Source organism: Prinia subflava, chromosome 18, assembly GCF_021018805.1.
Source record: "Prinia subflava isolate CZ2003 ecotype Zambia chromosome 18, Cam_Psub_1.2, whole genome shotgun sequence".
Classification (NCBI taxonomy): domain Eukaryota; kingdom Metazoa; phylum Chordata; class Aves; order Passeriformes; family Cisticolidae; genus Prinia; species Prinia subflava.
Window position 1 is genome coordinate 11,749,593 of NC_086264.1, and position 13,197 is coordinate 11,762,789.

General features: G+C 38.5%; 1 protein-coding gene across 6 annotated transcripts in view; it reads left to right on the top strand.

The window, feature by feature from the left end:
• The window catches only part of WDFY3 (WD repeat and FYVE domain containing 3), a 128,005-nt gene that overhangs the window by 58,269 nt on the left and 56,539 nt on the right, over positions 1 to 13,197 (top strand). For 5 of the 6 annotated variants that reach the window (XM_063415102.1, XM_063415103.1, XM_063415097.1 and 2 more), the window contains 5 exons: positions 809 to 1,266; positions 3,234 to 3,317; positions 9,540 to 9,717; positions 11,009 to 11,223; positions 12,694 to 12,806. In XM_063415102.1, the coding sequence (XP_063271172.1) occupies positions 809 to 1,266; positions 3,234 to 3,317; positions 9,540 to 9,717; positions 11,009 to 11,223; positions 12,694 to 12,806 (1,048 nt within the window). The remainder of the gene's footprint in view (positions 1 to 808; positions 1,267 to 3,233; positions 3,318 to 9,539; positions 9,718 to 11,008; positions 11,224 to 12,693; positions 12,807 to 13,197) is intronic. The other variant, XM_063415101.1, reaches the window with a different exon arrangement.

Here is a 13,197-nt window from a genome sequence, read left to right on the forward strand (position 1 = left end):
TTTTGGCTGTGTGGAGGGACTTCTCCTCCCCATGATTTCACAGATGAGTATTATTCTCTACTACCTAAGCTGATGTATTTTCTGCTGTTTATACCAAGGATTTGCATTTATTTGTTCAGCAAGTAAGGTTTTATCCACTTTTGTTCCTCTCTACAGCTTATTTTTGAATAGAAACTTTAAAAATATAGTCTCAGTCTCAATTCAGAGATTTATAGAGGAAAGCTAAAAATAAGTGGGGTTATTTGGCCAATTTTTACTGCCTGAATTTGCTGAGTTGTTATATTTGAGTGCCATTGTGGCTACATAGCTGCCAGGTGCTCCTGCATTTTTGATTTCTAGGAGATGTTAGGATGCTCCAAAGTTTGGATTTCTGATTGCTGCAAGAAGTCATTTGCCTGCTCTTGTTTGAAATTTTTTGTGAAGTGTGATGGCAGAGAAGATTCCTTTCTAACACAGATATTCTCCCTCTTGTCACTAAGAGAATTACATGGCAATTTTGGGTTCCATTCTGGGCTTGCTCAGGTCTTTTGGAAGATAATTTATTACTTCTAAATAAGGGGCAATGTTCTACTTTTCCTACTGTTTCTTTCTTTGGTACATTTTTGATTATAAGAATTTTTGTAGTACAAAGTTGATCTTCAGAGACTTCAGGCATTACCAAATTTTGACAAATAACCCAAAGATTTTGCTAACACAACAATGTTTTGTAAACAAAAACATTCCCACCTTTTCCCAAGCTGTTTGTGATGCTGCTGCTTGTTGTTGCTGCTGTTTTTTTATTTTGATTTGTTTGTTTTGTCCAAACCAGGCCCTGCTCTTGGTGCTGAGGGAGAGCCACCGCACCAGAACCGTCTTCAGGAAAGTCGGCGGCTTTGTGTACGTCACATCTTTACTCGTTGCCATGGAAAGATCTTTGTGCTCACCACCTAAGAATGGCTGGGAAAAAGTCAACCAGAACCAAGTGTTTGAACTGCTGCACACTGTGTTCTGCACGCTGACTGCAGCCATGCGCTACGAGCCGGCCAACTCTCACTTCTTCAAGACAGAGATCCAGTATGAAAAGCTGGCAGATGCTGTTCGGCTGCTTGGCTGCTTCTCAGACTTGAGGAAAATAAGTCCCTTGAATGTCTTCCCTTCCAATACACAACTGTTTCAAAGACTTTTGGACGATGACCTAATATCCCTGGATTCTGTGTCACCTACTCTAAGACACTGCAGCAAACTTTTTATTTACCTCTACAAGGTAGCAACAGATTCTTTTGACAGGTATGAACTTTGCTTTTTTTTTTTCTTCCTTTTCTTTCATCTTCTCTGCCTGCCCCACGCCAACGTTCTCCAAAATATTTCTCTTCAGATATCTTCATGGCAAGCTTTTGTATTTCCATTTTAATCTACTTCTTTCTTCCTTCACTCCACTGAGAGGAGGAGAAGGTGTCAACATCTGACCAAATAAATGCCTTAGCTTGCTGATGTTCTCCAGGAGGTGCAGCATTCTCTCTGATGCTGGATATTTTTAAAATATCATTTTTATTGTGGCAGCAGTTAAGACAGAGATAGCAGTTCATGGTTATATTTGATGTGTTGAAGCAACCTGTTGGTTGGTAGGCTGACAGGTTGCATTATCATCATTAGAACAACTAGATTTTACACTTTGGTTAAGTGAAATGAAAATTTTATTGTTGAATGTCGTATCTTAACTTCACGTTTCATTTGATATGGAGCTTTAAAGGAAATGTTGAAATAATACCATGATTCATTTAGAAACATAGGACCATTTAGGTTGGAAAATACTCTTAAGATCAGGTCTAACTGTAAATTTGGCACTACCAAGTCAACCACTAAACCAAGACCCCCAGGGACTGTGACTCAGCTACATCCAAGGGCAGCCTGTTCCAGTGCTTGATAACCCTTTTGGTAAAATACTTTTTTTCCTAAATATCAAATCTCAACTTCCCCTGGTTCAACTTGAGGCCATTTTCTCTTGCATTTTGGCGAGTTATTTTGGAGAAGATGATTTGGGTCATAGCACTCTATGCTATGACCATCTCTAAAGTAGTTTTACAGACTGATGAGGCCTCCCCTGTGCTTCCTTTTCTCCTTGCTAGCACATACTGACATCTTGTTTTACTTGGATCTCCTTGTTCTTTAAAGATCTAGGTAGTCTGTAAATTATTGGTTTTTTTAAATTTAACTGCAAGACACTCCCAGAGTTAAACAACTAGCATTTAAATTATAATGAGACACAAAATGAACACAAGTGTGTCTTAAAGTTGGTTCAAAATGACAACAAAACTTTGTGAAGTATGTATTGCAGATTGGCTTGTCTTGGAGTAGTTTTTGCCCAGAATTTAAGGTACAAAATGTGAAATAGAGACCTAAGCTTCACATCTGGGACCTTGAAGCTGTTTACACCCCAGCCTTTAAATGCATGTGTTCTAATAAGATGGGCCACCTTGCCCCCAGAGCAGCAGATCTTAATGCTTTTCCCTTCTTTAAAGAAAATTTTAAAAACTAACAAAGCAATAAAAACCACACCAACACACACACACTCAACTCTCACATGCTCACCAAAAAGCCAACTTTAGAAATCAGTTTATTTGATCTCATTTTAAAGCATTATTAAAGCATTCAGGTAGCAGGAGGACAATTTGATTAAGAATGTGTTACTTGTACTGTAGAAGTTGACACTGGCAAACAGTAGAGAATGAGGAAACAATGGGGTAAGTAAATCCCATGGTGATGTTGTATAAGATACCATACTAAGTTCTTTTTTTTTTCCACTATTTTCAGTGATTTCTCCTTCTTTAAATTGTCTGTTCATCATTCATTACTGAATTTACATTGACTTTATTGAATTTACATTGACTTTAATTTATTGAATTTACATTGACTTTAATTTATTGAATTTACATTGACTTTATTTCTTACCCCTGTTGGTTATCTCTAATTTACTGAAGCTTTACTTTCTCCTCTGAATTTCTGCTGTTGAACATTATTGAGAGATGCTCTGCTCTGCTGCTATCAGTAAATCTCAGCAGGGCACTGAAGCAGAGCAGAGTCCTGTGCACTCTTTGCATGTCTGTGTGTCATCCTGTTTGTCCTTTGTCACCCGTGTTGTTTCTGAAGGAGGGAGCCCAGTAACGATTTTTTGGGTGTTTTTGTAAAACTAACAAGCTTATGGCCTCTGGTTTCTTCTCTAACCTCTCTGTCCTCCCCCTGTCTTTTGTCTGTAGTCGTGCAGAACAGATCCCTCCTTGCCTGACAAATGAGACTTCTCTCCCCTCTCCTTGGGGTACGCCAGCTTTGTCCAGGAAAAGGTACCGACCCTCCAAGAGAAGCTGATCTCTGATTTTTCTCTCTGTCTCTGTTGTGTTTCTTGGTTTTGGAGGGAGGGATGTTTCCTTTAAGTTGTTATTCTGAGGAGTGCGTTTTCACTTGTGTGTTTGCTGGATAAAGAAATTTAAAGGCATGTTTCATAGTGAATAGGCATATATAGACATAGTGAATATATATATATAGTGAATAAATATATATAGTGAATAGGCATATATAGACATAGTGAATATATATATATAGTGAATAAATATATATAGTGAATAGGCATATATAGGTATAGTGAATATATATATAGTGAATATATATATATATAGTGAATAGGCATATATAGGTATAGTGAATATATATATAGTGAATAGGCATATATAGACATAGTGAATATATATAGTGAATAGGCATATATAGGCATAGTGAATATATATATAGTGAATATATATATATTTAGTGAATAGGCATATATAGACATAGTGAATATATATACATAGTGAATAGGAATACATAGGCATAGTGAATATATATATAGAGTGAATATATATATAGTGAATAGGAATACATAGGCATAGTGAATATATATAGTGAATATATATATAGTGAATAGGCATATATAGACATAGTGAATATATAGAGAGAGTGAATAGGCATATATAGACATAGTGAATATATAGAGAGAGTGAATAGGCATATATAGGCATAGTGAATATATATATAGTGAATAAGCATATATAGGCACAGTGAATATATATATAGTGAATATATATATAGTGAATAAGCATATATAGGCACAGTGAATATATATATAGTGAATATATATATAGTGAATAGGCATATATATAGACATAGTGAATATACATATATATATATATATATATAGTGAATAAGCATATATAGGCACAGTGAATATATATATAGTGAATATATATATAGTGAATAGGCATATATATAGACATAGTGAATATACATATATATATATATATGTATAGTGAATAGGCATATATAGGCGTAGTGAATAGGCAGTGATGAGATTAGAGATGTCTCCAGATTACCACAGCACTTAAAGTTAGGCTTGTGTTGAAAAACCAAATAAAGCCTAGTATAAGAAATGATCTAAGGGAGATCTATATGACACTCTCAGGAGCAGTTCAAAGATATCTGTGCTAGTAGATCAATGAATACAGCAGGATTTCTTTTTCTCCTCACTAATTTTTCAGGAAAGCTTCCTTTTGGTGCAAGGTGAACAGCTTGTAAAGGTGCTCATTTGTTAGTAATTGCAGGGAATAAAACATAAAGAATGAACCTGTCAGTACTTGACTACCAAATGATGTAGAGACATGCTGAATTAAAAGGTTTGGAAAGAAAGCACAAATGGCTCAATTCAGAAATGCAAGCACCCACTTTCACTCCCAAGCTATACTACAGTCTTTTATTATGCATCTTAATGTGTCTGGAAGATTTGAATTTTTTTTTTTTTTTTTTAAATAAAGGTTTCTGTCTGAACAGTGTTACATACAGGCTTGTGCAAATGCCAAAAAAATTTTCCTAGAGTCCCCAGGGAAAGGAGCAGCCTTTCACTATCTCCAGATGCAGGTTAGACAGATTTGCTTTTGAAAGACACAGGGTTATCTGAGATGCAGGTGCCACGTGTAGAAAATACCATCAATCTTGAGTGGAACACTGCCTAAGATATGCCATCAAGCTTCATGGAGGGAATGTAAAATATTTTGCAAAGGAAAACAACCAAAGATGCTTTTGGAAACTGATTTGAAAGGAATGTTTATCCTAAAGCAGGTTAATAAAGAGAACCCTTTTTTCTTTACTGTGATTTTACCCAAGTCATACCTGGATATTCTACAGGGACAAAAGCACCTTCCCAGTAACCCAGAACCTCTTGGACTGTCCTTTCCTTTCTTTTCCAACACTGAGGCATTTAAGAACAAATGTTACAGCTTACAGAGAAAAACCTCAGCTGCCAAAGTCTCTTCTCTTCTCATCTTCTCATTTACTCTGAAGAAACATGTAAGAAAACAGTCAGCCCTGCATTAACAGATATTGCAGATTGCCCATCCTTTTGCTTGTTTGCTTTAAAAAGTTTGGGTAGTGGTCACTTTTGGGGAACAATATGCAGAGGGTTTATCTACAGTAAATCTAACTTATTTCTTTCCTGATCAAAATCCTGTTGTAATTTTCATTAGGAACTGTAGCTAATTATATAACTAAAGTTATATTAATTTCTTCAATTATATTTTTAATTAAATTAGACAGCTTAGACATACAGATGCATGTCATCTTGTGCACGCTGCCTTTTTCCATTTCTTTTCTTCTTCCATTTCTTTTTGCCCTTCTCCCAGGTGTAGCTGGCAGGGCTGCTCAGGTTCACTGAATTACTCAAACACAGCTATGCAAAAACCTGCAGCAGTGCCTGTCAAACAGGAGCTGATTCCAGGGTGTGATGCACAAGAGTGCCAGATGGGTGGCTGACACAGCCTGGAAATTAAAATATAAATATAGCTAGATATGAATAGATATGTTAGGCTTCCCTCAGTGTTTTTTTATTTTTTTGTAGTACTGAAAATGCAAGCAGTTGCTTGAAAATCCGAGGTAAAGATTGGGTCATTTAAAAAGTCATTATCCCTGTGGGGTGCTTTGAGCAATTCAGGTAAGCTGCAGCACAGTAATTTAGGTACTTAATGGGGTTAAGTGCCTTTGAAATGGATTTTCACAAACAAAATCAGCCTTTGGGTTGTAACAAGCTGTGTAAGACTCAGAGTAAAAATGGACAGAAAGAATGATCATGCTTGCCTGGGTGACTTTCAGATCCTTTCTGAAAAGCATGTTTTAAGTAAAAAAATAGAAGTAGGCTTTCCAAAAAGTCTGTTTGAACAGCTGTGTGCTTTCTCACAGCATCATGTTTGTCATTCCTAGCGAATTCCGTGCCAGGAGCTGTGATCTTTCTGCTTTCAAAAATAAGCAGCTAAGGGTTTGTAGTCCAATATTATTTTTTTCTCCTCCTAAATGTCAGATACGGTCAGATTCTGTCAAAGCTGACTCTTCCCAGAGAAGTGTTTGCTCTTCTCTTATTGTTTTCTGTCTCCTTTGCTTTGCATCCCTGGGATCTCCCTTGTTGTGGTTTTCTGCCTTTTGACTTGTCAGACAGATGCCTGAGAGAGCTCTCTGTTGTTTGGCTAAAAGAGCAAGCACTGTGCACACAAATAATTCTCATAAACAAAAATAGCCCAGTTCTGGTTTCTCACACAGTCTAGAACAGTTTTGGGTGTAGGGATATGCTAATATTGTCTCTCAGACACGTCTGTCACCTCTCAAAGCTGAATTTCCCTGAATTAAGAACTACAGCTTTGTCAACTCGTTGATTCCTGTAAATTTTGGCAGAAATAAACATTCTCTCTCTCTTTTATTTTATTTTATTTTATTTTTTAAGGATATTTTGGTCCTGACAGGGTAAAGTAGAGAATGGAATGCAGCTTTGACTTTGCAGTATTTTTAGCCATTGTTTTTAAAAAGTCTGGATGGTGGTCACTCCTGGGGAACAATATGCAGAGGGTTTATCTACAGTAAATCTAACTTATTTCTTTGCTGATCAAAATGCTGTTGTAATTGTCATCGGGAACTGTAGCTAATTATGTAACTAAAGTTATATTAATAATTAATTTTTCTTCAATTATATTTTTAATTAAATTAGATTAGACATACAGATGAATGTCATCTTGTGTGCACTGCCTTTTTCCATTATCCACTTCTTTTCTTCTTCCTCAAAGGAGTCACGTAAGAATGTAGAACCATGGCTAAATTAATTTATTGCAAGTTCTACTCTGACCCATAGAACTAACATTTAATTAATATTTTGGAAGGATTTTGTAAGACCTGTTTTCTTTTTTGTGTGTAGAGATATCTTTGCAAACTGGTTTTTTCCCTGTTGAATTCATACAAATATCCTTATATAGAAAAACCTAAAAATAGAAGGTATTTTAAAATTATGTGAAAAACTTTCAATAATATATGCTTTAAGAAGATAATTTTTCTTTAAACTAACAGGAAGCCTGGTCTGGACTGTCTTGCCTTTTCAGTTGTGTGGAATGTTGCAGTCGAGGGGGTTTGAGACCAGGATCATATTTGTGTTTGTGGCTCACACTGAGCAATGTTTTTGTTCTGGTCTCCATGTGCTACCCTCACAATAACCTAATAATAATTGCTATAACCTCACAATTTACCTAGCAAGGTGAACTTGATAATGCAGAGCAGTGTGCTTAAAAGTAAACTTTGCACTTCAAAGTGGGCAGAATGTCTTAAGGAATGGAATTCCACTAGAATGAAGAGAATTCTGAAATATAAATGGATATTTTGGGTTTTTTAAATTGTATCCTGTAAAACTTGCATTGAGATGCTCAAGGTGACATTGGGAAGAGGCTGCAGTTTTCTCCCTCAGATGAGGAGCAGAACTTTTAGGATTCATGAGAAACAATTGCCTGTATTCCAATCTCTGCAGTAAGTCAGGGCAGAGGCTTGGACAACATCTCTCTGTGATGGTATTACCAGTTGTTACACTGTTCTTAATTCCATTTATTTTTAAAAACAACAATGAAGCCTTCCTTACCTGCTAGACGTTTCTATAAGTGGTGGAGCTGACAGAGAAGTTTAGAAAATAAATGGCTTGAGGGTTTGTAAAAAGTTCATTTTCTTAGTGGTTGGTTTCAGTAGAATTGCTGTGTTATTTTCTGTTTCCTGTAAGCATTAGCTGAATGAGTAAAGCACCAGTAATCTAATTTTTCTTAAAAACTCTCTTCAGAACAGTACTCTTGGGTTGTTCAGGTGCCAAGTTTTTGCTGATCTGCCATAAAGCTTTTCAGTAGGAACCTTTTTATTGGAACATTATTTATCAAACCCGTTTTTCAGCCAGCACAAGAAAATTGTGCTGTGCTTCTTGTCCTCTCTTAGGCTGAATAATCCAATATCTCAGCCTTCCCCCACAGATGTGTTTCTTGCTGGGGGTTTGGCTTGGTGGGTGTATTTAGGGCAGATTTGTGTTTCAGCCTTCCTCATCTCCCATCTATGTCCTGTTTTTCTATAAAACTGGAGAAAGAGATTGCCTTGTTGGAAGTGTCTAAAAAGGGTGAGGCACAGCCAGGCTCTAAGTCTTGTGTTATGATCAGGGTTTGGGTAAATTTCTGTCACTGAGAACAGAAGAGAGGAAATACCTCTTCCAACTGATTTGATAAGAAGAAACCCTTTTTGTTTTGCTGCCTTCAGTTGTAAAACAAAAGGCAATACGTGATAGTCAAAAACAATTCTTACAGAGTTTGTTCTATTCCTTCTCACAAATAAACGTATATGATAAATACTGTGGGCTATGGGTGATTTGGGTTGGGGTTTTTCTGAGTTTGTGGGGGTTCTTGTGGGGATTTCTTGTGTGCTTTTTCTTTTTTTTTTGTGGTGAGCATGAGTCTTTTGATCTCAATTTTGCTTCTAAAGCAGCATCTTGAAAGCATATGTTCAGTAAGCTGCTCATGCTGTTTGTGTGTTGAAACCCTTGCTGAAAGAAGAGTGGCATCAAGCTGCTGTCTCCAAGAGTTTAATGAAGAACACGTCTGCATTTCTCAGGACAAATGGTTGCTTCTGAGTCAGTGTGTCAAATCCTCTTTTCCCTAGATCAGACTAAGGCATCCTAATGTAAAATCAAATTGCCATAGCAGTCATGGAAGAATTAAGAACATACAGATTGCTGGCACAGATAAACAGAGAGACCACTCTTGTATTCCCCTAGGCTGATTAGAGATTGCTGAGAGTTTTGTGATAGCACATTTCATAATCAATTGTTGATGAAAAGCAAATGGGGAGACACCTATCCAGAGAACAGGAGCAGTGGTAGGTCACTCACTGCAGTTATTGTGTGCTGCCAATAAAAATAACAATAAAAGGAGGGAGGCAACAAAAACAAACTCTTAAGTTCTTCAAATCATGTAGCTCCTGGGGAAGACACTTCCAAGTTCAAGAATGGTTGAGAAACTGAAAGCTCTGCAGGCTGTCTTTAGGGAAACAGGTTTGAGAGGGGGAACACTTGTTCTGTCTAACTGAGGGAAGAGAAAGGAAGAGGGAGGAACATCTCTAGGCCAGCAGGATTTTACAGCTGTTTGAAAAATTCAAAGCTCGTAATAGCTGGGTGTTGTAACCATGGGATGTTTTCTGTCCTGCAGGCACACATATCATTCTGTTTCAACACCTCCTGTTTGCCCTCAGAAAAACATAGCTGATGTGAAACTCCAAGCAGGAGCCACGTCCATGCAAAGCTCCGATGCAGTCATTATTCACCCTGGTGCTATGCTTGCAATGCTGGATCTTCTGGCCTCTGTTGGATCAGCTACACACCCAGAGGTAGGGGAAAAAATGTGCAGTCTGCAGCTTTGAGAGTGGCTGGGGGAAAGGATGGCTGTGAGAAATAGGAGAGCTGATGATGTCCTCTCATTTTGTGCTGAAAACCGAATATATTTCACAGGTTGAGTTGAATAATTGGTGGTGTAGAGGTCTGACAGGAATTGCTTTATTTCACAGGCTTTCTTTTGTTTATCTTTTCAAACTCTTGGTAGTCATGTAATTTAAAGGAAGGTCTGAAGTGGCCATCAGATAAGTTTCCAAGCACTGTGATTAATTCATGTTTTCCGTGATGTGTCAGGTATTAATGCATAGCATGAGGAGGACACAGCACTGAACATCATAATTCAGGCTGTGCACACTGTTTGAAATAACTGGAGTATGTTCTAGTTCCAAAGTTGTACTGACAGCTTTGTTCAATTCCCAACCCAAAATGTCTGCTGGTGCTTTGTATATGAAGGATTTGTTGGATATTTTGGAGGTTACTTGTGTATTTTTTGTTTGAGATGTCTTCTCTGAAGGATACCTCTTAGCAAAAAACCAAAAAGAGTTCTGAAAGCTTGCAAGAATTACTAAATTCCTCTTAGTCTCTACTGGTGATGAGCGTGGTAACTTTCTGTCTTCATGACATAAATTTGACAATTACGTTGCACATGTCTTCAGTTTTGTAGAGGCTGAGGTGATGGTGGGGAGCAGAATGAAGCCTGTGTAATCCAAGAGGAAGTAGTTAGTAACCTACTAACTACTTTAACACTCACAGACCTGTGGGGCTGGTGGATCTGCCCAAGGGTGCTGAGGGTGGAAGTGCTCGTGCAGATACAGCACTGGGGACATGATTTAGTGGTGGATTAGGCCACGCTGGGTTAAGAGTGCAACTCAGTGATCTGAAAGGTCTTCTCCAACCTAAATGATTATGTTTCTATGTGAAGTTGCTAGGAATGGCTTAATAGTCACAAAAATAAAAGTTTCTAGTTCTCTCTAAGCTGGCTCTATTTGCTGGTGAAAAGTAGAGCTTAGTTTAAGCATTCTTACCTGAATTATTTTTCCTCACCATAGTTCTGGTAATCCTTTGTCTAATTAATTACACTTTATTGTACAGGGTTTTTCTTTACACAGACACGTGCACACACACACACACCCTGAAAACATACCAGTGCATGCACATATATTGAAATACAGTTAATTTTCTGTATTTATTGCTGATGGTAGTTCTTTTCTATTATTACGTATAAGGCTTTTCTTCTGTTTTCCTCCTCAGTCTGCACTTCCTCAAGCCCTGCTCTCTCTTTTCCAGCACGCCCTGGATCTGCAGCTGGCCGTGGCCAACATCCTGCAGTCGCTGGTGCACACGGAGAGGAACCAGCAGGTGATGTGTGAGGCTGGGCTGCACGCACGGCTCCTGCAGAGGTGCAGCGCTGCCCTGGCAGACGAGGACCACTCCCTGCACCCACCCCTGCAGAGGATGTTTGAGAGGCTGGCCTCCCAGGCCCTGCAGCCCATGGTGCTGAGGTGAGCACAGCCCTGTGCTGCCCGGAACGCAAAAATCAACAACACGGAGCAGCGAAAAGCTGCTCTCCACCAAAAGGGCCCCAGCCTGGTTATTTCTTTTCTTTTTATAATTTTGTGGGTCTGGTAGCAGATTGGCTTCTGGGGTTGCCACCCCTTCACCCCACTGGCCAGACCAGCTGTCAACCAACATTGTTTTCAGGCTGGAAATGTGTAAGCAAAGGACAGTGAACAAAAACAAGAAAGGTTGTTTATGTTCCAGAGTGTGAGAAAGTGAAAAACTGACCCTTAATATTGTACAGTAACTGAAGAACTGACTCCATATTATAAGCAAGTAGAAGGCTTTAAAAAATCTCAGAAAAACCAGGGCAACAGCCCTGAGGTTCAGCTGGTCTGAGCAGCCTGCACTGCCCCTGGCTCGCTGGAAATGGCTGGCAGTGGGACAGGACCTGATGTGGTGGTGACAGCACAGCATCCCTTTTCATTTCTCACCAAATAGATTGTCTCTTGGCAGAGAGAGGCTTCCTACCAGGGCCTGTAGTGGCAGGAGCAGTGCCACAGGTTTGAAACTGAGGCTGGATTTAAATTAGACCTGAGGCAGGCATTTTTTACAGTGAAGAAGGTGAGACACAGGAAAAGGTTGTCCAGAGGAGCTGTGGATGCCTCATCACTGGAATTGTTCAAGGTTAGACACAGCTTTGAACCACCTCGTGTAGGTGAAAGCTGTACCAGCCCACAGCACAGGGTTACACCAAATGACCTTTAAAGGTCCCTTCCAACCCAAACCATCCTTGATTTGAGCTGTAGGAGGGAATTTAATTGTATTATCTCCTCTGGATCACTGCCTGCCTGACCTGCAGCCAGGAGAGCTGCTCAGTTCCCTTCAGTGTAGCTGTGTCAGAAGGGATCCTGCAAGGAGCCCTCGTGCTGGTTGTCACCTTACAGAGAATTAAACTTCCCTAAGCACAGACCCTGACAGCCTGGAGAGCTCTCTAGAGATACCAGAGTTATCTAAAGGTAGAGGTGTTACAGCTGGGAAATGATTCCCCCAACCAGATAGGACACACAGGTAAAACAAAGCTGAGGTCACTTATTTCAGCCTCTCCACAAGAGCTCACCTTGCTCAACACACATCATCAAATGTCCTGATGTTCTCCTGCAGCCTCCTGCCAGGAGTTTAAATGAAGAGAAGGGAATTATCAAAATTGCTTTATTTTATGATAAATTGCTCTATCAGAGTTGCTTGATTGTTTAAAATAGTGTCAACTTTTGAGAGAGCATGTGTTCCAAAATTAAATAGTTTTGAGTGGATCAAATATGGATCATAATTATGCATTGGTTTATTTTCTTAGTTAAAAGTTATGTTTATTGCAAGCAATTACTGTCTGTTTAAAAAGTGCTGTTAGATTTGGTACCACTATAGGCAAATAAACAGAGAAAATTACTTCTAATTTTTTTTATTCTCTTTCTTAGGGAATTTTTACGTTTGGGAAATCCTTTGAATTGTGGAGCCTGGGATAAAAAGCTCTTGAAACAGTACAGAGTGCACAAACCCAGCTCACTGAGTTTTGAACCAGAAATGAGAAGTAAGTGCTGAAGTGCTAAAAATGTGTGTAAAGAATGTTTCACTTATGTCTCTCAATTGCATACCTGTTTAAAATTTTTAGATAAGCATCCATAAAAACCTAACTTTACCCCAGCTTTGTATCAATGTGAAATCACCAGAACAGTTGTACTGGAATAGTTGTAAAACCAGAGGGAATGTGGTACTTGTATTGAATATATATCCAGCAAGGTAATTACAGGTTTTTATTTTAGGAACATAACTGTTAAATATGGTAGTAGTTTGTTTTTAAGTCTTGAGTAGGTCTTGCATTTGTAGTTATTTAACATTATTTTTTCTCAGCTACTTTCATGTGCACATCACAAATCATTATATCTGCATAGTGTCTCTCATGGGTTCAGTAAGATGTCAGA